The following is a 27,763-nucleotide window of genomic DNA, read 5'->3' on the forward strand; positions in this document are numbered from 1 at the left end:
ACCGGTCTCATTTGTTTTACTCAGACTTGCGACTCATTTCAGATGTTCCATGTGTGACAGGCAGAACTGAAACGTACCAGATTAGACACAAAACCCTCAAATGTTGCAAACATGTCAAAGAAAGCTCAGGCAACTGAACTCAGCCAGTATGAACAGTTCCTTTAAAAACGTAAAATCAGGTGTGGTCTTTAAAATAAGTTAGAAATCTTTTTCTTTTTTTTTTTTTTTGGGGGGGGGGGGGACTTCAAAACAAACAATGCAAGGCTATATGGTTTGGGGAAAAAAGCTTACATTTGAGGTAATTTGAGTGAATGATTTTCAGCCATTACTGTATTCAAGCATAAACCATGTTCAAATGACTGTACCCCTTTAATAACAAAGATCTTTGATCAGAGCAATGACAAGGCTTAAATAATTGCTCAAAATGCAGCACAGTACCATAAATTGCCAAAATAATGCCGTACAAGATGATGAAAATTCAAACAAGGGTCATATTTTATTTCATATTTTATTTTATTTCTCTGATTTTTCTAATTTTGCTGCCATCAAAAACAAAAAGGCAGCCCATTTCCTCATGAAACGACTTTTAGAAGGAGGTGGCTTACTTTGGAGATGTGGGGAATCGTAAAAAAAAAAAGAGGTAGCGTCTGAAAACGGGCACGAGTAAACAAGGAATATGTCCCCAATTTGAAACGAGGTGCCTAAAACATATTGATCTTTGTTCAGTGCTTAGGAAACACTTCGACCAACATCGTATCCTTGTTTGAATATTCACACTCAACACAACTTCATTTGCCAGCGACATTAGATGGTTGGACAGACGACAGGTATGCAGAACAGCATGCTTTCAGCAAGTCAGCGGCATCAAACCAGACTGACCCCGGGAGGGGCCCAACCGTGAACGTTTTCACAACAATCTCAGGAGAAGGGAGGTGTGCTCATTAGGGGTTGCCGTCCGAGGCATTGGGCCAGGGCTCTGAGCTGCGTCGGCTGAAGGTGGGCCTCCACATGCTCCAGGGGTTGTAGGTGGGGCTCAGGTCATTCTGGGCAAGGGCTGTGTGGCCGGGAGACTGGCCGTCGTTCTCAGAGCTGCCAATCAGGTCGGAGAGAGGGGAGGTGGGGGGCGGGGTGAAGGAGTGCAGAGGGGCGGAGTCAGCGCTGGTGGACCAGATGGAGGGGCTGAAGGGAGGGCTGGACGACCACAGGCTGCTGCCGCCGCCGAGGATGGACTGGAAAACACACACCGTTCACAGAAACCATGGTTACTGGACAAACTGGCCAATTAGAAATGTCGATATGAGCTACATAATACAAACGTGAATATGGACTTAAACCATAACTATATACATCCTAAAACCTTCCAATATGAATGTGCTCTTTTCCAATGCAGATTGTCAATGTGGGGGACTGTGCCTCAACGACATGCATGCTATGAAAATATGGTAAAATAAAAAATAAACATTTGCATTGTACACTCAAACTCAGGGCTTCAGAGGGCGGGTCACTTAACGCTGGAGTTCGACAGTGACATGTTAATGTTGAAAATTCCATGCATCACTCTCTCGTGTGCTTATGAAGTTGCCATGAAGTTGCTATGACGGTCAGAACTGGCTGGGCTCCTTACAACTGTTCTGAACTACAGGGGGGGATTGTGAATAGGAAGAGCTGCAGAATATGACCACAAGCCAGAATACATTCGGCTTTCCTTCCAAAATCAGTAAATGAAACCACACAAAGACAACCAATAATGACGATATGAACCATTTGAAAAATGGGCCCACTGTGACCCAATCCAAGCCCAGTATACCCCGCCCCAGGTGGGATGGTGTGCAGGGAGGCGGAGGTCTCACCGTGGTGGGGGTGGAGGGCGAGCTGGAGGAGCAGGGCCAGGGCTGCAGGGCCTCGCTGGGCCACACCGAGCCGGTGGAGGAGGACGAGGGGGCGGGGGCCCGGCTGAAGTCGGGCCAGCTCTGCTGGGGCTCCACGCTCCTCCCAGAGGTCATCCCACTGAACACTGGGAAAACAGCGGTCACATAGTCAGGCGGGACCATTACATCCATGTTACAAAAACTGAACATGGGGGGGGGGGGGGGGGGGGGGGGGGCGACCATGTAGAGACAGAAATGGACATGCCGTTGTGTAAATAAGAGAAATAACATAAGGCCATTTAGTTTATTTAATAAAAGAGCAAGCTATACACCTGTTTTATAGGAAAGGTAACCTGAAATGACTTATTTTGTGACCGGGCTCTATATATAAAATACATTTAAAAAAATCTATATATATCTTTTTTTTTTTACTTGACCTTCCGGGGGTGGGGGTGGCCGTTGGGGGGGGCGGGGCACCCCCCTACTATAATGGTAGGGGAAACACTGATATATGGGGAAATCATGGTGCAAATTCTGCTTTATAAAAGGGGCTGTCCTCTGCAACCTGAGCACTGAAAATCGGAGGGAGTTCTTGTCACTCTGATGTTCCTATTTAGTTTTCGTGATGAGTAGGAAAGTAAACATGGAAACGTGCTAATCTTTTCTGTATCGATCAAGTTTCAGCAGTGAGTCTGTGAATGAATGGCTAAATCAATTCATCCCCACTCTGGCCATTATGCTCAAAGGGAGCTTGAATGAGCGTCACCATGTCCAGCCCAGAAGTGCAGCTCTCCCCAACCAGCACTATCCAGTATGATCCATTAGGCTCCAGCCATTAGGTTGTCTGTCTATGGGGAGTCAGGTGGCTGAGCGGTTAGGGAATCGGGCTAGTAATCCGAAGGTTGCCAGTTCGATTCCCGGTCATGCAAACTGACGTTGTGTCCTTGGGCAAGGCACTTCACCCTACTTGCCTCGGGGGAATGTCCCTGTACTTACTGTAAGTCGCTCTGGATAAGAGCGTCTGCTAAATGACTAAATGTAAATGTCTGGCCATACCAAAATAATCCCTAGCCTAGCATCAGAAAGAAAACAAGGGTTGAAAGGTCAGTGTGCCATTCACAGATTGAATTTTGGACGTCTGACCGACAATCCTGCTGGAAGGAGGCAGATTCGACCTTAATAAATTTGAGTAACGACAAGAGATTTGTAATTAGACATGTCTATCATATTTGTCAATAATGCTGTGTTTTCTGTTCCAGATGCTTCCAGATGAATAGCTCTTCCCCTCCTTTTACAGGTTTCATCTTTAAAATGCAATATGTTGTTGCTTTTGTATGTGTAGATAGTGCACTTGTTGGGCCATTAGCCATGCAGATGCTTACCTCCAGACAGGTTGAAAGTATTGCTTGATCCGAACGCAGAGAAAGAGTTGATGGAAGTCAAACTAGGGCTTCTCCCGTTGCCAACTGGACTCCACAGTCCAGAGCTGCAGACATTCAAAGTTGGTATGAAGGGATCCATTCATGAATATACCCCAATACTGTCATCTCATTTGATTTCAGAATAGGTTCAATATTATTTTAAATATATAAACACAACTGGCTATTTGTGGGGGTCAGATGGCTGAGCGGTTTAGGAGTTAATCAAAGGTTGCAGGTTCGATTCCCGGCTGTGAAAATTGACGTTGTGTCCTTGGGCAAGGCACTTCACCCTACTTGCCTCAGGGAGAATGTCCCTGTACTTACTGCAAGTCGCCCTGGATAAGAGCGTCTGCTAAAATGACTAAATGTAAATGTATAAATGTATTTGCAGGCTTGATAAATCTTCACAGGAATGGTAAAGGCCAGAAGGTACGATCTAAAGGCAGTTTTTCAGTGTTTTTTAAAAGTGATTATGTGTGTGAAAGAGAGAGAGAATAACCTGTCAGAGCTGTCACTCTCCACTGATGTCATAAGTGGGAGGTCGTTCTTCCCCTGGAAGTCTGGTCGGCTCACCGCTGCTTTTCCAGCACTGCTGCCACCTGGTGGAGCAAGGACCACAGGTCAGGACCACAGGTCAGGACCACAGGTCAGGACCACAGGTCAGGACCACAGGTCAGGACCACAGGTCAGGACCACAGGTCAGGACCACAGGTCAGGACCACAGGTCAGCACAGGCAGGGAGGATCCGGAAGTCATCCTGGATTTAACTAGGTCAAACGTTTCCAGGAACTGACTCTGAAGGTGGTCCTTAGATCAGACTATTCAGACTTTTTCCCTTAGATGTGTCCATTTGGATAATAATGACCAGGAAGAGGAAGAGGCTGACCTGGGCTTTTGTCATATCCTGCAGCCACGGCAGCAAAGGTGGGGTTTCCATTCTGACCAGGCAGAGACACTGACTTGGTCAGCTTGCATTTGGTGCCTGGCGCATCTCTCAAACCCGAATCACTGAAGACCCCACAGACACAAATGAGACGACATGCTTAAGAATAAACTCCCCCCCCCCCCCCCCCCCACACACACACAAAAAAAACAGTTCAAGTTGAAATCATGTGTAAGAATCTATCCATGAAGTGGGACAGATGGTCATGTGATGGCTGCAGAGGTACCTGACTGAGAAGCCCAGAGTCGTGAAGGAGTCACAGGTGGACACGCAGGGCTGGAGAGGGGTGCCGATGGGTCTCTTCAGGAAAAGGTCGGCGTTCATGGTTTGCATGGAGATCTGCTGCATGCTGTCGACAGCTGGGGGGGGGGGGGGGGGGGGCAGTGAGACTACACAGCAACATCCAGCTCCCTGCCGCTGTGTTTAACACAACTGAAGAGACACACCAGGAGTAGTGGGCCTGCATCTGACCAACAGCTACTGACTTAACAGCCACTGAGGCAGAATAGCTACTTATGAAATATCTATTTAAGCAATATCACAAGAGTGCTAACTGCTGAATATCAGGACAGCTGTGACGAGACAGCAGGCTGAGAAGAGAAGATATTCACTGCTGGGCTGACATTCAGCAACAAGCACAACCTTGAGTGTGTTTATACGCTGCTTTTATATGTCCTACAAGCTCGATTAGGCAACAAAGCCATTAACAGATTAGGATTTGTGTATTTTGGATCATTTATTTGGCTCTGCCAACACAATATAGTTTCGCCACTGGACTAGGACTGGACTGTTGCCAGGCAGCACATAAACACGCTCCTGCACAGTAGCGACTAATAGCCGCTAATATAAGCGGAGTGATCTTATGTTTGTAATAGTCCCGGTGCTGCTATAGTATATAAGCACTCGTGGAAGGCCTCTTGTCCAATCAAACTACTTGGCTGGACCTAACTGTTATGAATGATATTATTTCCAGTTGAATGTTATTTTGGGGGACCACACAGCGACATGGTTTGCAGCTCACCACTGTGGGTTTTGAAGAGGGGGACACAGTCCCACTCTGGGGGGGGGGAGACGTCCTTCTCTCCCTCGGAGCCGCTGCTGCTGCCGCTCTCGTTAGACAGGAACTTGGCGAGGGGGGAGGGACGCCGGTCCTCCAACTTCCCATAAGGCACTGGGGCTGGTGGGGGAGAGAGAGAGAGAGATAGAGAACAGGTCACGGATGAGCCAAGGCCAGCCAAAGATAGGCGTTCTGTAACATTGTAGGGGTCTATCTCAGCAGGTCTTTTTGACGGATTCCCCTCAACACAAAAAGGACTTGATCCAAGACGGTAACAGTCAGAACGAAGAATATATATGTCATTTAAGTAGCGTACAGTACTGTACTACAGTATAAGAGCTTTCGCAGCTTTTTCTCTTAACCACAATTTCAGAGGTTTTTCCAGGGAGGTTGTGGGGGGTCACATGGTGACGGCTATGCTCGTCCTGACTCTAATATTTCACACGTAAACGCAAGAAGAGGTACACGGCGGCCGCAGGACGGACCTCTTGGCTTTGGGGGCGTGGCTCTGACAGCTGCTGTAGGTGAACTGTTGGCCAGTGCCTGGGTTAACACCGTCTTGCTATTGAAGATCTTGCGTTTGTTTTCCAGTGGGGTGACATACGGAAGTTCCAGTGAGCTAAAAAAAAATATATATATATATAAATAAATAAGAGTGATTAGCAAACATTTAATATGCAAGACAAATCAATTACAAGTGCACAGATGATAGATATTGGAGATTCTCTGGATTATCTGGCCTCTTGAGATTGTGAAACTAGTAAAAAAATAAAAATAAAAAATAAATAAAAATAAGCCTACCTTGACTTTGCATCATTTAGGGTCTTGTCCTTTGTATGGACTGGCTTCTTGTTCTTGGATTTGGAGTGTTCTGCTGTTTCCTCTTTCGCTTTCTCCAGCACTGGTGATCTGCTCTTCTTATTAATCATTTCCTGTTCAGAGATGCACACAAAAAATTAAGATGCGCGGGGGCTTGCCTGACAAACCCGATGCGTTCCGGGGGCCATGACATTGACATTACTCCAGAGCACACTATTCGACGCCTTGTGATACACACGCCTTGTGAAACAAAGCGGCGAGCAGGCTAGCGGGCCCTACCTCTCTGAGGCCGCTCTCTGTGTCGGGGTTGGAGGTCTCTGTGGTGGTGGAGGACGTGTCGTCATTATCCTCCCTTGGCAGCTCCTCTCCTTGAGTCCTTCCCTTAGTCCTCAGCTCCCTCTCCTCCTTCCTCTTCAGAGATTTGGGCTTGCGCTGTAGTTTCCCTTTGATTCCGTTGGCTGGTGGGGGGGCGGGGGGATGGCAAGATCAGACAGATTTCAACACTCTAGTTAGACGACAATGTGGGGTAGAGGAGGAAAAAACGGTTCAAAATGGCTGGGCCGCATTGACGTTTGATGCTAATATAGCAGCAACAGCATGTTATTTTCCCTTGTTGGACTTCAGCAGCATGCAGGTGTGTCCTCATACCTTTGGCCTGAACCGAGGTCTGGTCCTGGGCCAGCTCTTCAGCTGAGGCCTCAGGCCTGTCCAGGTCCTTATCCATGGCCTCCACCAGGCTCATGTAGTCCTGCTCCTCTGAGGGGAGCCGCTGGGCCGCCTCTAGGGGGCCCGGCAGCGGGGCCGGGGGCGTGGCAGGGGAGGGAGTCTGGATCTCCGGAGGCCCAGGGACCGGCTGCGGTTGTCTGGTGGATCGGGCCTTGCGGCTGGCCAGCTGGCTGGGGGAGGGGGTGCTTTCGGAGGCCTTGGGGCCAGGCTGGGAGGAGGGCACGGAGGGTTGGTTTGACGCCCTGCTGTGGCCCCCTCTGGCGTGTCGGCTGCCAGCTCTGGAGACGGGGTTGGTCGTCCCTCGCAGCGGGTGCTGGGTGGACTCTGCGTAATCGTTCAAACTGGGGGGGGGGGGCGCGAGTTCACATTAAAGCGATTAGAATCTCACAAAAGTCTGTCGTGGAGTCGCCATGCACTGCGGCATTCAAATCGCAAACAGACGACACAACCCAAACTTACTGAGAGTCACTTTGCAGGCGTACTATTTCCCTGAGGTCAAAGGGCTTCCCTGTCTCCATAGAGTTGCTAGACGTTTCGAAACACATGCGCCTCTTGAACATCTCCCAGATCCCCAGAGCCTCCAGGTAGGCAGTCACCACCACCAGGAGGAACATGGAGCTGCAGAGAAGACCAGACCGATTCAGGCTCCCTATCCACATTCACAATGGGGGGGAGGGGGGGGGGGGCTTCTAGAAGCCAAGATATTTCTATTTTGGCTTGACTGAAGATCCGGGCAGAATATATGAAATCTAATGTATGTAGCTTTTTGATTTGGTCGGGATGTTTCGTCAAGCATACTAGACAGGACCGGAGGGGGTGTTCCAGAAGGAGGGGGTGTTCCAGTTGCTTCCTGTTACCTCATGATGACAGAGATGATGATGTACAGCTCCAGCTCCCAGTTGGGTCTGGGCAGGGTGGCGGCGCACGACGCCAGCATGTGATAGGGCAGCGAGGCGTTCAGGGCAAACACAAAGCGGGAGCCCCCAGCCGTCACCAGCTTCAGCTCCCTGATCACCCTGGAGGCTGTGAAGTCTGGAGTGAACCTGACACCATACACAAACACATACTTTTAATAAGGGTTGGATCGAACCTAAACACCACAATAATGACGGCAAGAGAAACTACTACTTGTGAACCAGAGCATGCTATTGATTGTTCAATCTAAACAAATTTACATGCAGAAAGGTTCCTTACAGTATGACTATGTCTTTTGAAGCGTTGGGTTTTAGTGCAAACTCTTGGCAACTGAGAACTTTAAATCCAAATCCTTCACAGGCACGTCCGTTTATTTCGATGGACCGTATGTTGATGAGCAGCTGACCCGTGTTCTCAATCTTGAAGGATCTTCTGAGCGTGAAGTTTGGCTCCTTGGACTTCATTTCTAGAACAAGACCGAGTTACCGGGTCAACCACGTCGTTGTCACTTGGCAGACTACGATGCCCATGTATTTTTGAAGTTCATTCCCCAATTTTATTTACTGTTGCATTTCAAAGCTATGCCAAATGTGCAAGTGGCTCCCTCGAAGTTACACAGGTTTCAGGCTGAGCCTGGTAGAGTACTCACTGTCAGAGCATTCCTTCAGGTGAGATTCGGACATCTTGAACCTGAGAAAAGCCCCGGGTCCTGGGGACTTTCCCCCCAACTTCAGCCTCTCGTAACTGCCCTGACCCTGGACCACAAGAAACTCCACCACAGTCAAGTTGTTTCTACACACACACACACACACACACACACACACACACACACACAACACACAAACACACACAGGTAGAGGTTGATACAGTGCGTCTCCAATAAGCTTTGGGATATCCGAACATTCTTCCATCCAGGGTACCTGTGGACCACTGTCCAGGACATCCTCTGTCTAACGAGGACATTCAGAGATTGTGTCCCTAGTCACGCGTAACACACATCATGCTGATTTGAAGAGGCTCCCTGGACATGTCTGGAGAGTGACAGACGGGCAGCGTGGCCAAGGCCTTCTGATACCTGATCATGAGCAGAGAGGTGACCGTGTGGTTGCTGACGGGGGAGAATTTCACACGGAGGGACTTGACCCCCTCCGGCAGCAGGGGCAGGTTGTAAACGTAGGGCTGGGTCGAGCCCTCGCTGAAGCCTTCGCTGCTCTTCAGGAGCGATTTCTGCCAAGGGGGAGGAGGGAGGGGGAGGACGTGGGGGAGACAGACAGGTTTAAGCCTTTAGTAGCTGCATAAAAACAATTATTTCTTCGGCTGCAGGTCGAAACGATTTTCTCTCCACGTTCGACCTTTGACCAATTCCCCCGAATAAATGTGTGCGCCAAAAATCACTAGCATGCACTCACATTATTCCCGTCGATGTGGAATTCCAGCGTGTTGGGGTTGAAGTGAGGGAGTCTCTCCAGGGGAAACCTAGAAGGTCGAGCATTACGTGGCCCGGGTTAATGAGGCTAACTGAGCTCACTGAAAAGCAACACATCTCATCTGGGTTCGATTCTGCGTAATTCAGTCCCAGGCATAGGGTGGTCAGGGGGGCCGGGGGTCGAGTATGGCTGGTCAGGAGGGTTGCGTTGGGGGGAGGGGGGTCACTCACATTTGAGCCAGTTTGCTGGTGACGGAGCAGAGGTTGGGGTACAGGGCTAGGGGGAGGATCTGGATGTAGACCGGGACATCAGCTGGGTTCCCCAGGATCACCTCCATTTCCTTGAAAAGATACACATGTCCCAAACACAGACTTTCAATACAGACACTTGAGACAAGTTCATGCTAAGCTAGCTTTGACAAGCCACCTTCCATAATGTATTGAACAGTCGATAAGAATCATTAACCTCCAAGAGTAAATCTAACTCTCGACTCTCCCCCCAAACTTTTTAGCCATAATGATCTCATGGATGCCACTAGAGCCAGGTATCTAAACGAGGTAGGTAAGGTAGTGGTGACTGGTCCACTCACTGAGGAGCTGTTGATGCTGGTCAGAGGGAAGAGGAGCTGGCGGGAGGAGTTGATGATTGAAGGCCACGTCAGCTCCGCTGAGATCTTGGTCTGCACGATCTTCTGAAGGTCGGCGTTGGCCTCAAACACCGCTTCCGCACTGGAGACAACGGAAGCAGAAGGAAGCACGCCACAGTGGGTTCGCTGGGAGGTCTGCGGTGTCGATGGGTGCGTTAAAAAAAGACTGGGCCGCGAGTCCCTCCTACACAGGAACGCGGTCGTTCTGGACCGCGACTTACATGTTTCCGGAAACCTGCTGCAGTTCCTTCCACTTCTTACGCAGCATTTGATACAAATCCACGTCCGAGTCCCACATGTCCTCCTGCATGCCTAACCCAGACGGCCGGGCCTCAGCTGGGAGCACAAAAGGTTTTGACACTCAGCGCTGCGGAATGGAAAACCTGAAGTTCGAGATCGTAAAACCCGGAGACAAAGGGAACTCTCTTCTGCGCCAACACTCACATTTGAGAACAAACTGTACTCCCACATAACAGTGATCGCCACACTGCAAACTGGAGTCAAAGTAAATCTTTGCGACCTGCACACAGAGAGAAGGACACAGGAGTTGGATAAACACAGTATGCATTTATGTTCTTTCAGTCCAGTGTTAGGGCTCTTGTGCTGTGGCTTAGACACAACTATATAACAACAACTAACTAACAACTATATTTTGACGTATTGGAGAGGTGTAATTAGTCCTTGGGTCATTCGACTGTAAGGGGTGGAATCTCTGTGCCTATCTGTGACTTGGTTATCTCAAGAAACGGGCACTGTAAGAAGTCCAAATTCTGAAGGTGTATTTCTAAGAACCCAAAAATGTGCAAGGCGGAGTGGTTTGGATGAGCGGTTCGCGAGAAAGAAATATGAACCCGTTCGCCGCCCCGCTGAGCTACATCCCTTTATGTGGCCCTGTTTCACTCCAATAAGGTATCCCTCAACGCGGCAGGGTACGCTCCCCGAACCCCATCCCGTTTGCCGGATCCCAAAAAGTAGTTCCTTCAAAACGGCCACTGCACCAGGTGAGCCCAGTCCCAAACAGGCCTCAGCTGGCCGGCTCATACTGTACCTTGGACTTGCGTTTGGGCTCCAGCTCGTCTCGGCTGGTCTTCAGCCGCCTGTAGTAGAAGCGCTTGTCGTCCGTGAGGGCGTTGATCTGCAGCAGCCGCACCCTCTGAGAGAAGGAGCTGACGATGCTGAAACTATGGTGGACCACTTTCCCCTGGGGGATAAAGACACAATACCAGCACATTTATTGCCCCTGCAGATCCAATCAATAGCCTTGCTGGGCCCGAGCTTGGGTTGTGCTTCGCCCGGCCTCGCGCCTCCACGCGGGGGCCTGGAACATGTACGGTCCCTGCCTGAGGGGCTGCGTTGGTCTAGGTTGGTCGACAGGATTGACAACCGCTGCTAGGTTCTGCTCGTTCACAATGTGTTTACATTACTGGGAGTGTATATACATTTCTCAGTATCTGGGCTGGGTCTCACCGGAAAGGAGGGCGGCAGGACGATGTGTTTGGGGTAGCTGGTGAGCGTTCCCACGGCTATAACCGCTTTTACTGGTATTGTTAATATCTGTGGGATTGAAAGGATAGGCGAGCACATCCATAAAGTGCAAAGACGATAACAAGACCATGACATCTGAAAACCAACTTCATAATCGATCCGATGCGGCCTTTTAACAACACTCCTTTATCACCTCGTAGTCTGTTGTGATGTGTATGGCTCCGTCATACGGCCCTTCCAAGTCCTTAGCCACCAATGTGACCCTGAACACAGAGCAATAGCCTGAGGCTAGGATGACCTGCAGGGCAAGGGGACCAGAACAGAGGAATTAGTCACACTTACACACACAAACACACCACCCTCCTAGGGGTTTTTGACCAGCATCAGGGCATCACAGCACAGACACAAACACGTAGATCTGAACAAAGGATAAACAATTCTTATGAGTCTGGGATGTATCGAGAAAACATCCACATGCACATCACATGCTATTGTATCTGAACTGATTGTAAAAAGAAAAATGATATTCCATGTTATATGCATAAAAAAAAAACTGTTGCTCCCTACTGTTTTGTGTGAGGTGGCAGTGGCGTTCTGGAGCTCTGGGCTCTTGGCCTGCACCGTGGTCCGGTTTCCCTTTTCAATCTTCAGCAGCTCCACGTTCAGGTTCTCCCCTGTCACCAGCCATGGCTGCAGAACCAGCTGTTAAGAGAACCAGAGACAAAAACAGATACAGGAGAGAGAATTAATGCGTGTGTACAGGGAGTGTACACACACACACATCCAAGACAGAAGGTGGGTAAACATGTTGATTACCCTCATACTGAATACTCTATTTCCTGTGTGCACCTCATGAACACTGTTACGCAGTCAGCACTGGTCCACTGTGCAATACTACCTACCTCTATGGGGTTGCTGTTGACAACGGCAAAGAGAATGCTGCTGGTGTCTGTAGCGCTGAGGACTCCAAAGTCCAGGAGGTGCTCATGCAGACTGGGAAACAGAACCAAAGCCTGTTTGCGGAGGAGATGAAAGATATGTCAATGCAAACTGGTACACCAAGTCAAATACAAAACTATTTCAGGAGAGCGTGTGTGTTTACCTCTAGGAAGCCAGTATATGCACGGATGGGAAGGTGGAACCTGGAGGCATTCGTGACCAGGAGGATGTTGCTGTCGATGTGTGTGGAGGGGCGGACTGGCCGGAAGTGGAGGGAGAAGATGTAGCGGGACTCCTGCGGGGGAATCAGGACTGGCTCGCTGAAGTTCTGCACCTGGACAACACACAGCAACATAGGACCTTTACGGCACCTCGGCTTCTGTAACGTTTTGTAACCGTTAGTCAGTCCTCATCCCTGGTCTCATGACTGGGAGCCAAAATACACTGCTTACTAGCATACTGCAATACACATCCAAAGAAATACAAATAAAGAATTCCAGTGACATCATCATCAACTACACCCTCAATATTCAAATCAACCAGACAGGACTAACCTTAAACATGGTGTTGGCTTCCTCTGGTAGTGCCACATGATGGATGTGTATGGCAAAGTGGAAGGTGTTGGTGAGGTGGATGAGCTTCACCACTGGCTCTGTCACACTGTCCCTGATGTGGAACAAGGTGACCGTGTGGTCAAACCCCAAATACCTGCCAGGGTGGGAAGGTGTGGTTAGCACGCAGCGGTTCATTTCACTGCAGGACACCTTCAAACTCATGGCTTGTGAGAGGAGTAACACGCGTGTACTTGTGGATGCGCGTACCCATCTAGAACTTCAGCTTGGTATGGGATTTCAAGTTTAGAGTAGCTTTTCTCTTTCGCTTTCACAGTTATTTTCCCAGAAGACTGGGTTTGCTTCTGGACTTTTGACGCTGGAATCCAACACAAATGCAAAACATGATTACAATCATGGATGATCCCATTTCGTGCTGGTTTACATGCATCACAAGAAGTAAACAATTGTCACCACCAGCCGTTTTTGAAAAGACAAAAATAGCACCAGGCCGCATGCTAGAGATCTAATCTTTGATGACGGAAATCCCTCACCATCAAAATGTATACTTGCAACTTTGGTGTATCTATTCTCCCCAGCTTTCAGTGTGATCCCCTTGAAGTCTATGGTGATGGCATCATTTGAGGGTGTTGCTCGAACGCTCTGTAAATTCAACAAGTGATAACGTTTACTTGATAGTCTCGCATTCGTAGCACAAACAAAATTTAAGAAAATACCAAACTTGTAACTTGTAAAGGTCTGTGTGTGCAGTTTCAGGTTTTTTATTTCTTTTGGAAGTTTTTCTTAGTAATTGACATTTGTAGAAACACACAATTGTGCCATTGCTGGCAGGTCACACACTACCTACACATTCTTGTTCTCAAGCATGTATTTCTCTGAAAGGGGTTAGTCGTTTCAGAGAGATCTCTCTGATCACTGCTTTGATGCTTTACTTGTTATCCATGCTGCATGATTTAAAGGACTTTATTTGGCACACACTGGAACCTGAGTGGAAACTGAGAATTATTCCATTCAAGTTAGCAGATCACCGAAACTCACTGTAATCTGTACATCTTTCGCCCCCGAATTTAGAAGATGCAAATTTAGTTGTTTTGGTTTATCTGTAAAACAAGGTTTCTCTTTTTTAAAAAAAGCATCATAATAAACTTGAATGTTTAATGTAGCTGGCATTTAAACATTAAGTACACAAATGTGAAGTCAATTACTGCATTCATCCGACCGTTTACAGTAGTGACGTTGGCATGGAAACACACCGAATCTCACTACCTAGGAGGCCCCATACCTTGTGACCGTAGCGTCCCAAAGTCAAGCATCTCTATGGAGGAGTAGATTCCTGGTGCTGTGAACATAGAATATATGTGAGACTCAGGGCCTCATTTACTAACAGGATTGCGCCCATTTCAGGCTTACAATAGCGGGTAAAGACATAAAACCGTATTTACAAAGGCAGCGCACTTGAGTAAAAACACAGATTACCGCTGCTGGGAGGGTAAAAGGGAAAGTGGGCGTGTGCCGCAAAGAGATGGGAGGAGAGGTGTATTTCTTCCTTGTAACATGTTTATGTTAGCTGTAACTTCATGAAACAATATTTCTATCTCCTGTTCGCTGAACCTTCTTTTTCTTTTCCTCGTATCACCCATGGTGGCAGTAACATGCAGGCGATTTCTCCCGTCTTTTAACGGCACGCTAATTACTGTAACAATAAAGGGCGGAGTAAGGCGCTGATTGCCCGACGAGGATCTGGTTTGATAAATACCACGCAAAATGCGGAAATACACCGTGCGCTATTTGCGGTTGGGCAAAGGCGCAGATTAAGCTGCGGTCGCAATGTTAGTAAATGAGGCCCTCAGTGAGAGACTGCAGACTGATGCTGGGAGGGTGCGGAGGGGCCTACCTGAGGTCACCTCCACCTCCACAGGCAGGATGATGAACTGGTCTGGGTCCGAGGCGTTGGTCTTGATCCTGATGAACGCTGTGTGATTGTCAGCGTCTCGTGAGGAGAAACTGGCCCTCATAACCCCCTTAGTCTCAAACGGAGGGATCTCCTGGGAACAAATGGTTTGAAAAGGACTGAAATTAGAATAGTCCAACACTGGTAAAACTCCATGGACACTTGGTATGTAGTAGTTAGTTACTGGATGCACTTATTTTCCTGCATTTTTGATTAATCCAGGAATGAATATCGAAATGAAGTGCATATTCGTTAGGGTTATCTGAACAAAAACCCTAAATGGTACCCACCCACAGATTGTGAGTCCCTCCTTGCTGCCCTGTGGGTAGCTCAAGATGCAGGTCCCCTCCACTAGTGTACATCTCTACCACCTACAAACATAACACACAACAACTGCCTTATGGAACGAGACAAGAACACAGTGTGCCAGGGTGTCTGCATCTTCATGTACGGCGCCATGCAAAATAGGGTGCGACTTTGATAGGAGATATGTCGTCTTTGGAGGAGGAAGTGGTTGCACTGTTGTTATTGTTACCTGCAATGGCTCACTGTGTGGGTTGTGTATATTAATGAGGGGAGAGAAACTGCTGTTCACAGGCACTCTGGCTCCAATAAAAGGCCTCAGCCTGTAAGGGTTTGGGATCCCCACACCAAATACCTGCGCGAGACAACGACAACACAGCATATCAAGTTGTTGAGTCACGGATAAGGAAGGGCAGTCTGAACTTGCACTCTGTGGGAGTGTTATGTTTTTGGCCTAGTCGAGTAATAACAGTGAACACTGAAGACTTCTTTTTTTGTGTTGTTTGAACACTTTGACCCTGGTTAATTAAACGCACAGCTGTACTTCCAACACAGGTTTGTCTCAGACTCTCCTGAATTGTAGACGGCTCCCCCTCTTTCAGTTATGTTATTAACATATATACTGTATGTTACAATATATGTGTGTGTATAGCATATAGCATAATATAGCATAGCAGTATCCCCAGAGAGTTAGCGCCTTCCCAGCCCTCCCAGCACCAGGCACTAGTGTTTCCCGCTACCCAATAAGCAAGCGAGCCCCATGGCTGCGACCCGTTCGCTAATCAGCACCCCATCTGATAACGTCCTCGTGCCTCACGCAGGGTGAGGCACGAGGACCCTGAGTGGCCAACTCAGGTGGAGCAAGGCTCCCTGGAAGAAGAAGATTAAGAATTGTTAAGAAGTGCTAATCACCATTTTCCGCCTCCAGTTTCCTACATTGTACATGTAGACATTGTACATGGCACACAACGGTGTCTCTCTGTGGGCTGCTACAATATATACAGTGAGGAAAATAAGTATTTGAACACCCTGCTATTTTGCAAGTTCTTCCACTTAGAAATCATGGAGGGGTCTGAAATTGTCATCGTAGGTGCATGTCCACTGTGAGAGACATAATCTATAAAAAAAAATCCAGAAATCACAATGTATGATTTTTTCACTATTTATTTGTATGATACAGCTGCAAATAAGTATTTGAACACCTGTCTATCAGCTAGAATTCTGACCCTCAAAGACCTGTTAGTCTGCCTTTAAAATGTCCACCTCCACTACATTTATTATCCTAAATTAGATGCACCTGTTTGAGGTCTTTAGCTGCATAAAGCCACCTGTCCACCCCATACAATCAGTAAGAATCCAACTACTAACATGGCCAAGACCAAAGAGCTGTCCAAAGACACTAGAGACAAAATTGTACACCTCCACAAGGCTGGAAAGGGCTACGGGGAAATTGCCAAGCAGCTTGGTGAGAAAAGGTCCACTGTTGGAGCAATCATTAGAAAATGGAAGAAGCTAAACATGACTGTCAATCTCCCTCGGACTGGGGCTCCATGCAAGATCTCACCTCGTGGGGTTTCAATGATCCTAAGGAAGGTGAGAAATCAGCCCAGAACTACACGGGAGGAGCTGGTCAATGACCTGAAAAGAGCTGGGACCACAGTTTCCAAGGTTACTGTTGGTAATACACTGAGACGTCATGGTTTGAAATCATGCATGGCACGGAAGGTTCCCCTGCTTAAACCAGCACATGTCCAGGCACGTCTTAAGTTTGCCAATGACCATTTGGATGATCCAGAGGAGTCATGGGAGAAAGTCATGTGGTCAGATGAGACCAAAATAGAACTTTGGGGTCATAATTCCACTAAACGTGTTTGGAGGAAGAAGAATGATCAGAATCAGAATCAGAATGGGATTTATTCGCCATGAAAGTTTGCACAGACAAGGAATTTGCTTTGGCAGGAAGGTGCATACAATAAACATATACCTAAAATTTAAATATGTGGACTATCTATACTAAGGGTACATAAACTAGCAGTACTAAGTGGGATTTGAATAGAATTAAATATACAATAAAATAAAATATAAATTGCCGTAAATTACAATATAAAAATACAAATATTACAAAAAATACAAATGTACAAGATGCCATTTTGTAATGCAGTGCAAAGCAGTGTGTTTTAAGCAAGAAGTCATTAGAGTCAGTGTGGTCCCTTGGCCTTGTTGAAGAGGCCAACAGCGGAAGGGAAGAAACTGTTTTTGTGGCGTGAGGTATTGGTCCTGATGGACCGCAGCCTTCTGCCGGAGGGGAGTGACTAGAGTGAGTACCATCCTAAGAACACCATCCCTACTGTGAAGCATGGGGGTGGTAGCATCATGCTTTGGGGGTGTTTTTCTGCACATGGGACAGGGCAACTGCACTGTATTAAGGAGAGGATGACCGGGGCCATGTATTGCGAGATTTTGGGGAACAACCTCCTTCCCTCAGTTAGAGCATTAAAGATGGGTCGAGGCTGGGTCTTCCAACATGACAATGACCCGAAGCACACAGCCAGGATAACCAAGGAGTGGCTCCGTAAGAAGCATATCAAGGTTCTGGCGTGGCCTAGCCAGTCTCCAGACCTAAACCCAATAGAGAATCTTTGGAGGGAGCTCAAACTCCGTGTTTCTCTGCGACAGGCCGGAAACCTGACTGATCTAGAGAAGATCTGTGTGGAGGAGTGGGCCAAAATCCCTCCTGCAGTGTGTGCAAACCTGGTAAAAAACTACAGGAAACGTTTGACCTCTGTAATTGCAAACAAAGGCTACTGTACCAAATATTAACATTGACTTTCTCAGGTGTTCAAATACTTATTTGCAGCTGTATCATACAAATAAATAGTTTAAAAAATCATACATTGTGATTTCTGGATTTTGTTTTTAGATTATGTCTCTCACAGTGGACATGCACCTACGATGACAATTTCAGACCCCTCCATGATTTCTAAGTGGGAGAACTTGCAAAATAGCAGGGTGTTCAAATACTTATTTTCCTCACTGTATATACACACATACACACACACACACACATATCCAATATATACATACATATCCAATGTGTGTATTGGAACAATACTAACCTGATATGTAAACACTCCGTGATGTGAGGTATTTATAAATAAAGTATTCTCTACGTTCCCCACTACTCGTGCCAGAAAGACCACATCAAATGATGTATTTCCCCCCGGCAGGATTATCTACAGGGGAACATTGAAGAAGGGATTAGTCATTGCTGTTCATAGACAACCCATAAATACCATGTAGAGGTTGATCCACACCCAAACTGATTTGTTTTATGCATTCTGTGCCTTGCATCTAGGCCACTCAACCACTCTTCTCAACCTCGCTTCTCACCAAATGTTTAAGATACTTATTTGCCACAAAGCTTCAGAATGTACCTTTTTAAAGATATGAGCCATTATCTTCTTACTTGCAAGGACTCACTGTTTTGTGTGAATCTAGATTATGGGATTAGTCGTCTAAACCAGGTTTCTGTCTTTTCGTACAAGATGTGCCCTAAGTTCAGTGTTGAGCACCGTGTTTCGCGATTAAGTTAAAGGCCAGTTCCAAGAGACGTGGCATTTTGACAATTTGGGTTATGTGCCTTTTAAGACTTTAGGGCTTAAGAAAGGTAGCTCTAAACAAGTACAGGACAAAACAAGTTACAAAAAAACAACGTGAAAAACAGCCATGGGTCTAGGGACTTAATCCTTTTTGAAGTGTCCTGTGCAGAAGAGAGATCAATACTGTGTACTAACCCTGTTTTCAAAGAAAGATGCATGAAAATGTGCAGTTGTTGCCGATATAGATATCAAGCTTATCTCCTCTGGACTGGAGTTGTGTAGGTATACTTTCTCCATTTTTGGCATTCCAACAGGCCTAACAACACAGAAAAGGAAGAACACATTGACTTGCAATGTTACACAAGTGAGCTCATTGAGGGTGCTTGGCTGACAAACACAGCCCTTTTATGTGCAGTCAAATATCTTAAGCTAACAGAGGTCCATATGCAGCTGGATCCTTGCTACAGGGAAGTTTGTTTACTCACTGTTCATGGAAATCCAGCATGGATGGTTCAAAACGGATCGGCCTGCTGTTTCCCCGCTGTAAGGACGAGCTGGGAGTTAGAGAAGAAAGGAGGGCCATTAGCAGTGGGAACAAGGAGTCACTGGACAGACTGGTGTCCATCTTGCGATGGCGCTCTGCAAAGACCACTGTACGAGGCGTTGCACGGAGAAATGTGTGTGTCAGATTTGCCAATGACAGCTCAGTGTGCCAAAACAAGGTAATGGAAACCTGACAAACCTGTCCAGCGACAGGTGCTCCTATTCGGCTGTCCCATAGCAGGGTTCGTTGGTCCTTCCTCATTTTCAATATCTACTTTATGTTCTCACTAACAAGTAACAACCACAAATGGAGAATCATTTCAGATTCGGAAATTCAAATCAAGAAATGTTGATCAATGTTGAAAAATCAAACCATGCAACCGTAGGCTAACCTACACTCACCGGCCACTTTATTAGGTACACCTCTTCAATTGCTTGTTGACACAGATAGCTAATCAGCCTATCACATGGCAGCAGCTCAATGCATTTAGGCATGTAGACATGGTCAAGACAACTTGCTGAAGTTCAAACCGAGCATTAGAATGGGGAAGAAGGGGGATTTAAGTGTCTTTGAACGTAACATGGTTGTTGGTGCCAGACGGGCTGGTCTGAGTATTTCAGAAGCTGCTGATCTACTGGGATTTTCACGGACAACCATCTCTAGGGTTTACTGAGAATGGTCCAAAAAAGAGAAAATGTCCAGTGAGCGGCAGTTGTGTTGTGACGTAAAAGGTCTTGTTGATGTCAGAGAAGAATGGGCAGATTGGTTCGAGATGATAGAAAAGCAACAGTAACACAAATAGACACTTTTTACAACCAAGGTATGCAGAATACCATATCTGAACGCACAACACGTCGAACCTTGAAGCAGATGGGCTACAGCAGCAGAAGACCACACTGGGTGCCACTCCTGTCAGCTAAGAACAGGAAACTGAGTCTACGATTTGCAAAATTGGACAACAGAAGATTGGAAAAACGTTGTCTGGTCTGATGAGTCTCGATTTTATCTGCGACATTCAGATGGTAGGGTCAGAATAGGGCGTAAACAACATGAAAGCATGGATCCATTGTAGGGGGTTTAACCCCCTACACCATCCTGCCTTGTATCAACGGGTCAGGCTGGTGGTGGTAGTGTCATGGTGTGGGGGATATTGTCTTGGCGCACTTTGGGCCCCTTAGTACCAATTGAGCATCGTTAAAACGCAACAGCCTACCTGAGTATTGTTGCTGACCATGTCCATCCCTGTATGACCACAGTGTACCCATCTTCTGATGGCTACTTCCAGCAGGATAATGCACCATGTCACAAAGCTCAAATCCTCTCCAACTGCTTTCTTGAACATGACAATGCGTTCACTGTACCCTAATGGCCTCCACAGTCACCAGATCTCAATCCAATCGAGCACCTTTGGGATGCGGTGGAACGGGAGATTCGCATCATGGATGTCAACTGCGTGATGCTATCATGTCAATAAGGACCAAAATCTCTGAGGAATGTTTCCAACACCTTGTTGAAAGCATGCCACAAAAGAATTAAGGCAGTTCTGAAGGCAAAGGGGGGTCCAACCCAGTACTAGCGAGGTGTACCTCATAAAGTGGCCAGTGAGTGTATCTAAAGTACCTAAAGATGACACTGTTTCGTTTGTTTGACATTTTGTTTTGACATTTGTTAAAATGTCAAAACATTTTTGACATGTGGAATCCACATGCAATGTCATCCTTTAACGACATACTGGAGACAATAATTATCTAATGTAACATACATAGTTTAAATGTACAAATGTCTGAACAAGTTGATAAACAGGTTTTAACTCAAATAAATCTTTCAGACATTATGATGCGAGGATGTCACCCCACATGGGAAAGAGAACACTGGAATGACAGTATCGTAAATGTTATGAAGTTGTCAGACGGAGGACTTTGGGCCAAGTTGAAAATGCGTTGTTGGGTGTGATTTCAAAGACCTGTCAACCCTTGTGCTGCTTTCGAGTCACATGACCCAAAGGTTCATAACGAACCATTGTTGTGTTTACCCAATTTTACCAAATACAAAAACAAATAAATAGCACGTTCTTTTAACCTTCGCAATGTGGGGGGTCTGAGACAGCCCGACGGTTAACCCTCGTGCTGCCTTCGGGTCACATGACCCAAAGGTTCATAACGAACCATCGTTGTGTTTACCCAATTTTACCCAATACAAAAACAAATTAAAATAATTTTCTTTTAACCTTTGCAATGTGGGGGGTCTGAGACAGCCCAACGGTTAAAAGAAAATGCTTCACTTTGTCTTTGTATGCGGTAAATCTGTCGCAATACGACGGTGGGTCACAATGACTGATGGGTCAGAATGACCCGAAGATAACACAAGGGTTAAAAGAAAATTCCTCACTTTGTTTTTGTATGCAGTAAAGTTGTCGCAATAAGACGGTGGGTCACAATGACTGATGGGTCAGAATGACCCGAAGATAACACAAGGGTTAAGGCTGCTCTTGAATGAGAGTCAGACCGTTTGGCTATGCTAGCTGGAACATGTCTGGGTCTGTTTGTACCCTCGAAGGGAACAGTAGGGTCCTAGTTACACCAGCTCTTTGCACTGCACATACCCTTAAACATGGGTCCCTGACCGACCCTCAGCTGAGTCGATTACACACACCCCTCTGTGCATGTGTGTCTGTGTGTGTGTGCTGTATGTGTGTTCACAGTGGAGTGCTAAAAGAGGGTCTAATACAAAGTCCTTCTCTCATGCACTGATGAAAAATATGTGTTCATTCTACAACTTGTTGAAAGCCAGGGGTATAGGCCTATAACACAATGAGCTCTGAATACCCTTCCAAGGCTTGTAGGTTACATTGCTGTGGAAACTTCTACTCTCACAGGTTACAAAAATAACCTTTAGGACTAACAACCTCGACATGTCTCACGACTGCAGTCAGTGAAGACATCAAAAGCAGATAGAACATCAAGAGACAAACATTTGGAGGCATTAGCAATGTGTGAAGCGGTTTATAACTGCACGCTAACATCAGCCTAATAGGCCACAAGCCACTTCCTGTTCCGAGCACAGTTCTATGCATTTATCTTGAAGAAATGTTCAAAGAAAACCACTGGGCATCATAAGTGGAAGCCATTTTGGTCTATCTTTTACACTGACTTACTTATGTAACATAGGCCTGTCAATTTCTGAGCTTGGGGGCATACCAAAGGAGTACATTTATTGCCATCACCAAATATCGTTTTTCATAACCTTAGCAATACAAGTATATAAATATATGTTGTTTTCCCCCCACATTAGGCAGTGACAACATAAGCCCCATCACTATCAACTTTTAACTATCCTACTTTCATGTTATCTGAATTGATGTATTGAATCATAAGATTATATGAATATTCATACATTTATCAACCTGCAAAGGTGCTAAAACATAGAAAACACAATAGCATAACATACCTGCCTTTGTCAATTAATTTAAGTTTATTCATTAGGTTCAAAGGTGGAATGTTAGTAGAATGTCTGTCCAAAGAGTATTTCGATTTATTGTAGGCACTCATGAGCCAGCAGATTCATGCAGTTAAACACAATAATGAAAACCTTTTTATTTACAATACATGGGAACACTTCAAATGTAGAATGTTGTCATTGCATTTATTAATCACAATTATCACACATACTTTTCATCCCATGATTTATTTAAATTTGCTGCCACAGATTTGACACGTAAGTGGGTTTAACTTGGTTGCTCGTGCGGGTTGCTCTGAGTGATAGTCCTCTATCTGAGAACAGATAGTATATTACTGGAGCAGTTACTTTGCCCAGTTAGAATATTAGGACATCTGTAGTGCCACAAGACCACCATATCAGCTTATCAGAGCACACGTGCCTGGCCTTTCTGGACATTGATCTTCATTATCAAATTTGTTTTTTTCCAATATTTAATATCTAACCGAGTTTCGAATACTTGACCGAACTCTAGGTTATTAACATGCAAACATTTACACAAACACAAGAATTAGTTGCACAAGTCCTTATGACCAAGAATAAAACTGTGTCCTTGCTAAACCAAGAGACAGAAGCCTTGGAGGAAGAGGAAATGAACCTGAATAGATGGAACTCTGGCTGTAGTTACTTGGCTGTAGCCCTGGTTAAATGTTCAAAGATTCCACAAGATACATTTTAGTCATTGGACAAGTTTCCACAACACAGTCAGTTCAGAGATGTTCCGCTAAAGCAAATGTGAAATGACACTCGTATTTGTGACCTTTTGTCTCGGCGGTGCAACACCACATTTCACAGTTAGGGAATGATGACAGATTTATAAAAGGATTTTTTCCTTTTGAAAAATACATACACACTATTAGAATAATAATTTGGACAAAGTTAAGACAGGAACCCTGTAGAGGAGATTGTGGCAGCATCAGTAGGCAGTCCTTTTGTGCAGGTATCAAGCCTGGTTGAACATGAGCAGGAATCATCCAATTACATAAAACTCAAGACTGAAAGTACGGTAAGACAGGATCCCAAAGCGATCCACTCTAAATCCTTATTATGAGTCCTTTCAAGACTCCATACAAAACCAGAGGTCCTGGACAGAAAAGTATGACAAGCAGTTAGCCAATCATTTGAATCTCCAAGGCCTAAAGAGCAGCTATTCTTACCGTACTGCTAGAAAAGGACCCAAAATAGAGCCAGGGAGTCAGGGAACTGCACAGGCAGCTTGTAAAACAGCTGCTGTTGCAAGGCTTCTCTGTCATGGACAGTCAGACTTCCACAATATGTAGAATGAAGAAGAACTATGTTTTTACTGTGCATCTTGGTCACATGGGAAGGAATTAACAACTTTGTACATGTAAATTAATTAAAGCCTACAGCACAAAACACAACTGTAGTCAAGGTACATAGCTGTGAATTAAGATGCCTTTCTAAATGGGAACACAAGGCAAAGATAAACACATGCCACGGGAATTTACATGTAAACATTGATGGCTGTGAGTGAAATGTGGATTTTAACATTCCCCTTTAACAAGAATACTCAACCATTTCAACAGCCCGTTTTATTAGTGACCTTCTTTCAGTTGTGAGTTGTGACAAACTAACAATTATGTCTCCCAGGCTGTCCTTTAACCCTGCCTTTGATACACAACTCAACAGCCTTTCTTCACTAGAACTCATACTATGCAAAAACAGGTTAACTAGAACAAGGTGTGGCACATGTAGAAGACAGTTCGGTCTGTGTCCACTGGAACGATGTGACTATCATTTTAGATTCATAAGTATTAGACAACCAGCTGACTGGAGAGAGGGTTTAACAAACACCTCAACATAAAAATGGCCCACTTTGGTACTAGCAAAGTCAAAGATAACATACAGCCAACAGGTGCTCGTTATTCAATCAGGCAGATACTTAGGACATCCCGTTACTTCCACACACACACTATTAATTTAGGACAGCATGGATCATTTTACTTCTACCATCGTACAATCAATAACCTGCGTAAGCCAGCTAAGCCATTGTTGGAGCATCTTGAGAACTAGAAGGCTCCTTCTATGTAATGTTGCCTGCCACAGAAAGAGGTCAACACAAGGTGACTAAAGAGTATCAAAAGAAAACAAATGACTTTGCTAGAAAAAAAGTCTTACCTTTTATGATGATATGTAATATCTATTTCAGGCTCTTTCTGTAATACAAAATGTAAAAAAATATATATAAATATATTTATCATTGTAAGTACATTCCCCCTCCCCCCTTTGGAGTAATCAAAAGTTACGTTCAACTATCACTTAAAAAAACACTTCCTTGTGAGGTTAATTTATGATGTTAATTCGGGAGCATAAAAAGAGCGTAAACACAAGTGCACTAAAATATCTTACCTGCAAAAGACTTTCATCCCCAAAATGAAACACTTCTAGGATTGTATCTGTCTGAATAAAAGCTGGAGGAAATAATAAAAACAAAATATAAACTTTAATGTATAATGTGTTTGTATTGACCTCGTGAACAACTTCAATTTTGACACACATGCACTAAAACGTTCTCGTGGCTGTCTGACTTGAGCCTTAACTTATACTTCCTTACAAAGCTTTTAAAACATCGACTCAAATTCAGTTCTTATTTCTTAAAAATAAATATTGATGTCGAGATTCTTCCTTGCTTGTGAAATTGCCCTATTCACTCCTTTAATAAGAAATACACTGTCTGAAAAAAGGTTACTATAACAGGAAGTGGAGTTCAAATGAAACTTATGTATCCACAACACAAAGCTAGCTATCCAGTTATAGCTATGACTTTATACTTTCACAAAGCCATGTTTTAAGTGGCTTTGATACCATTAGGAAAAGTAGATGTCGTTACATGAGGCACTCAACTTACTACCCAAGTGCAACGTCAACATTTACTAGAATTAGCGCAACCAAGGCAGGATAGTTATTTGTCGTTAGTTTGTAGTGTAGGGACATCTCCGAACTAGTTTGTCTCTTATTGACATCATTGCTACACAGCTAGCAAGCTGCACATACAATTGGCTATCAAGAACACCTAGTTTAATTATATTTACAACCAAATACGTATGACAGTGGCAGTATATTAAAGAACAGTTAGCAAACTAGCTATAAAATAGCTCAAATAATAGAAACTTGCTTTCTTCAATTCACACTAGTATAATATAACCCGAAGCTAACTCAGGCTAGGAAGTAGTGCTAGCAATCCAACAAGACAACACAAGAGCAGGCGTATCTAGCTAGACCACTCGGTGGCATTAGATCACTACCAAAAACGCAAATACAAACCTTGTTTGTTTGCCTGGGCAATGTGAAAGAGTGTATAAAATAAAACCCTAAAACAAAGTAGACGCAACCATTTCGCCCCTACTGTCGGGCAGAGGTTACTCGAAGATCTTTCAGCTTGCGCCATTCTGTTCTGACTGCATCACTGTGGTCGCGTGTTCCTATAAACATTTCAACGATTTCTTACTAGCTGGCAGCTACAATGTGTCCAGCAGTGACACACTGGCCTTCTGTGGACATTTCCAACAAATACATGTAGGAGCCAAGCGGTAACTTTGTCACACTGACCTTGGTGGTGTGCAGACCATTACTATAATATAAATTCTCTACTTTTTGCTTATGCTATTCATATTCTTGAGTATTTTATTTTTTTTTTTTACTAATGTTGATATAAATAAACGTAGTTTGATTTAACCACTCGGATGATCAAATCACAACTTCATTTATCACATTTTAAACGTATTCAGTGACTAAAACACCTACTATATTTCATTCACTTTTTTACATTTTAATTTAGCTATGTATAACCTCCTAAACAAAGCTCTTTAAGAAGCTGACTATATTGTTTTATTATAGGCTATATGAGTCTACATCTTGGACGGGTCGCTTTTGCAAAACACGTTTTATACTGCAATGAGAATAAACAGTAGGTTATAAAGATTTTAAATAAAAGTAATGTATTGGCGTGTCAACAGCAGAGGGCAGCACTGCTGCATAAAATCCTAGAGATGAATGTTCACAGTACTGGCTGCACTACAAACTCCTAATACATATAAAAGACTGTCCGTAAGTTAAGATTGTTGCTCTTCGCAGAAAAGCTAGCACATATTTTGGATTACCACTAAGTAGTCAGTAAAGACTCCAACTAAGGCAAATGTGAAAATAACAAAATAAAAGTACATTTATTTTCTTAACCAAGCTGTCAAGTGTGTATAACTGCTCTGACCAGCTAATTATTTTAATTGTCTTTGACAAGGCGTTGATGCCAGATCAGGTCCTGGGTGCCAAGCTAATGGGAGTACTAGTTGGCACAACACTTCTAGGAACTGTTGAGGTTGAAGGAAAACATCCACCATGGATACCATGCACACAGACGTGAAACCTCTTTAACATAGAGAGAAGCAGGAAACAACTGACTAAACAAACCCCATTACTGTGGACTTAAATGTGCCTGAATAGTTATAAATGGGACAAGGAGCCATCATGTATTTAACAAATCTAAATCATGGCACCTGGGAGAAGCAGATAGTGTGTATACCTTTCGTATTTTTTTAATTCAGGAAATCAAATGTTATATATCTTTGTTACATTTTCCTTGTACAGCCCTTCTTTCTTCTTCTTTTTTTTTACAAGCAATGGCACAAAGGGCTTCGCAGCTGCCCAAATATCCAATTGACAGCCAGCCTAAACCCTCACAGAAGTGGATCTAGACAGTAATCCTTGACAAGCGAGTGCTAAACTTGTAGCCTTGCAAAGACAATAAGATGAAGATATTGTTTACCATACACTTTCCCCATGTTTTTTTACCTTGTTTATTGGTATCATATTTTACTATACTTGCTTGATTTAGAAGCTATGAATGGAATTTGTCTTTTGTGTTAAACATTCTTTTGGAACAGAACGGCATGAGAGTGGTCTATGTGTGGTCCATTTCATGAAGGGGGGGGGGGGGGGGGGCTGAGCTTCTGACATTCAGCTTTCATGATGTGGTAAAAAAAATCTATGGAAGATGACGTGTTCTTTAGTTTGAGTCCTCTTCCTAATGCCCAGT

General features: G+C 45.0%; 1 protein-coding gene across 1 annotated transcript; it reads right to left on the bottom strand.

The window, feature by feature from the left end:
• On the bottom strand, positions 1-26,191 carry LOC134007180 (transmembrane protein 131-like). The gene is made up of 41 exons (XM_062446407.1): positions 25,996-26,191; positions 25,081-25,142; positions 24,850-24,887; positions 19,157-19,225; positions 18,867-18,987; positions 18,189-18,305; positions 15,305-15,427; positions 15,060-15,140; positions 14,713-14,863; positions 14,101-14,157; positions 13,857-13,918; positions 13,352-13,460; positions 13,068-13,176; positions 12,801-12,954; positions 12,410-12,580; positions 12,210-12,320; positions 11,875-12,009; positions 11,501-11,605; positions 11,290-11,376; positions 10,871-11,023; positions 10,267-10,342; positions 10,044-10,158; positions 9,766-9,904; positions 9,407-9,516; positions 9,159-9,225; positions 8,825-8,976; positions 8,399-8,541; positions 8,029-8,215; positions 7,692-7,877; positions 7,294-7,452; positions 6,757-7,175; positions 6,388-6,566; positions 6,091-6,221; positions 5,775-5,908; positions 5,254-5,409; positions 4,459-4,591; positions 4,176-4,297; positions 3,789-3,888; positions 3,251-3,354; positions 1,851-2,014; positions 1-1,229 (listed from the first exon to the last, which is right to left on the bottom strand). Exons 1-41 carry the CDS (start codon positions 26,117-26,119, stop codon positions 942-944), a joined length of 5,403 nt encoding a protein of 1,800 aa, XP_062302391.1. The 5' UTR covers positions 26,120-26,191; the 3' UTR covers positions 1-941.
• Positions 26,192-27,763: the final 1,572 nt, after the last annotated feature.

This window comes from Osmerus eperlanus, chromosome 21, assembly GCF_963692335.1.
Source record: "Osmerus eperlanus chromosome 21, fOsmEpe2.1, whole genome shotgun sequence".
NCBI classification, from domain to species: domain Eukaryota; kingdom Metazoa; phylum Chordata; class Actinopteri; order Osmeriformes; family Osmeridae; genus Osmerus; species Osmerus eperlanus.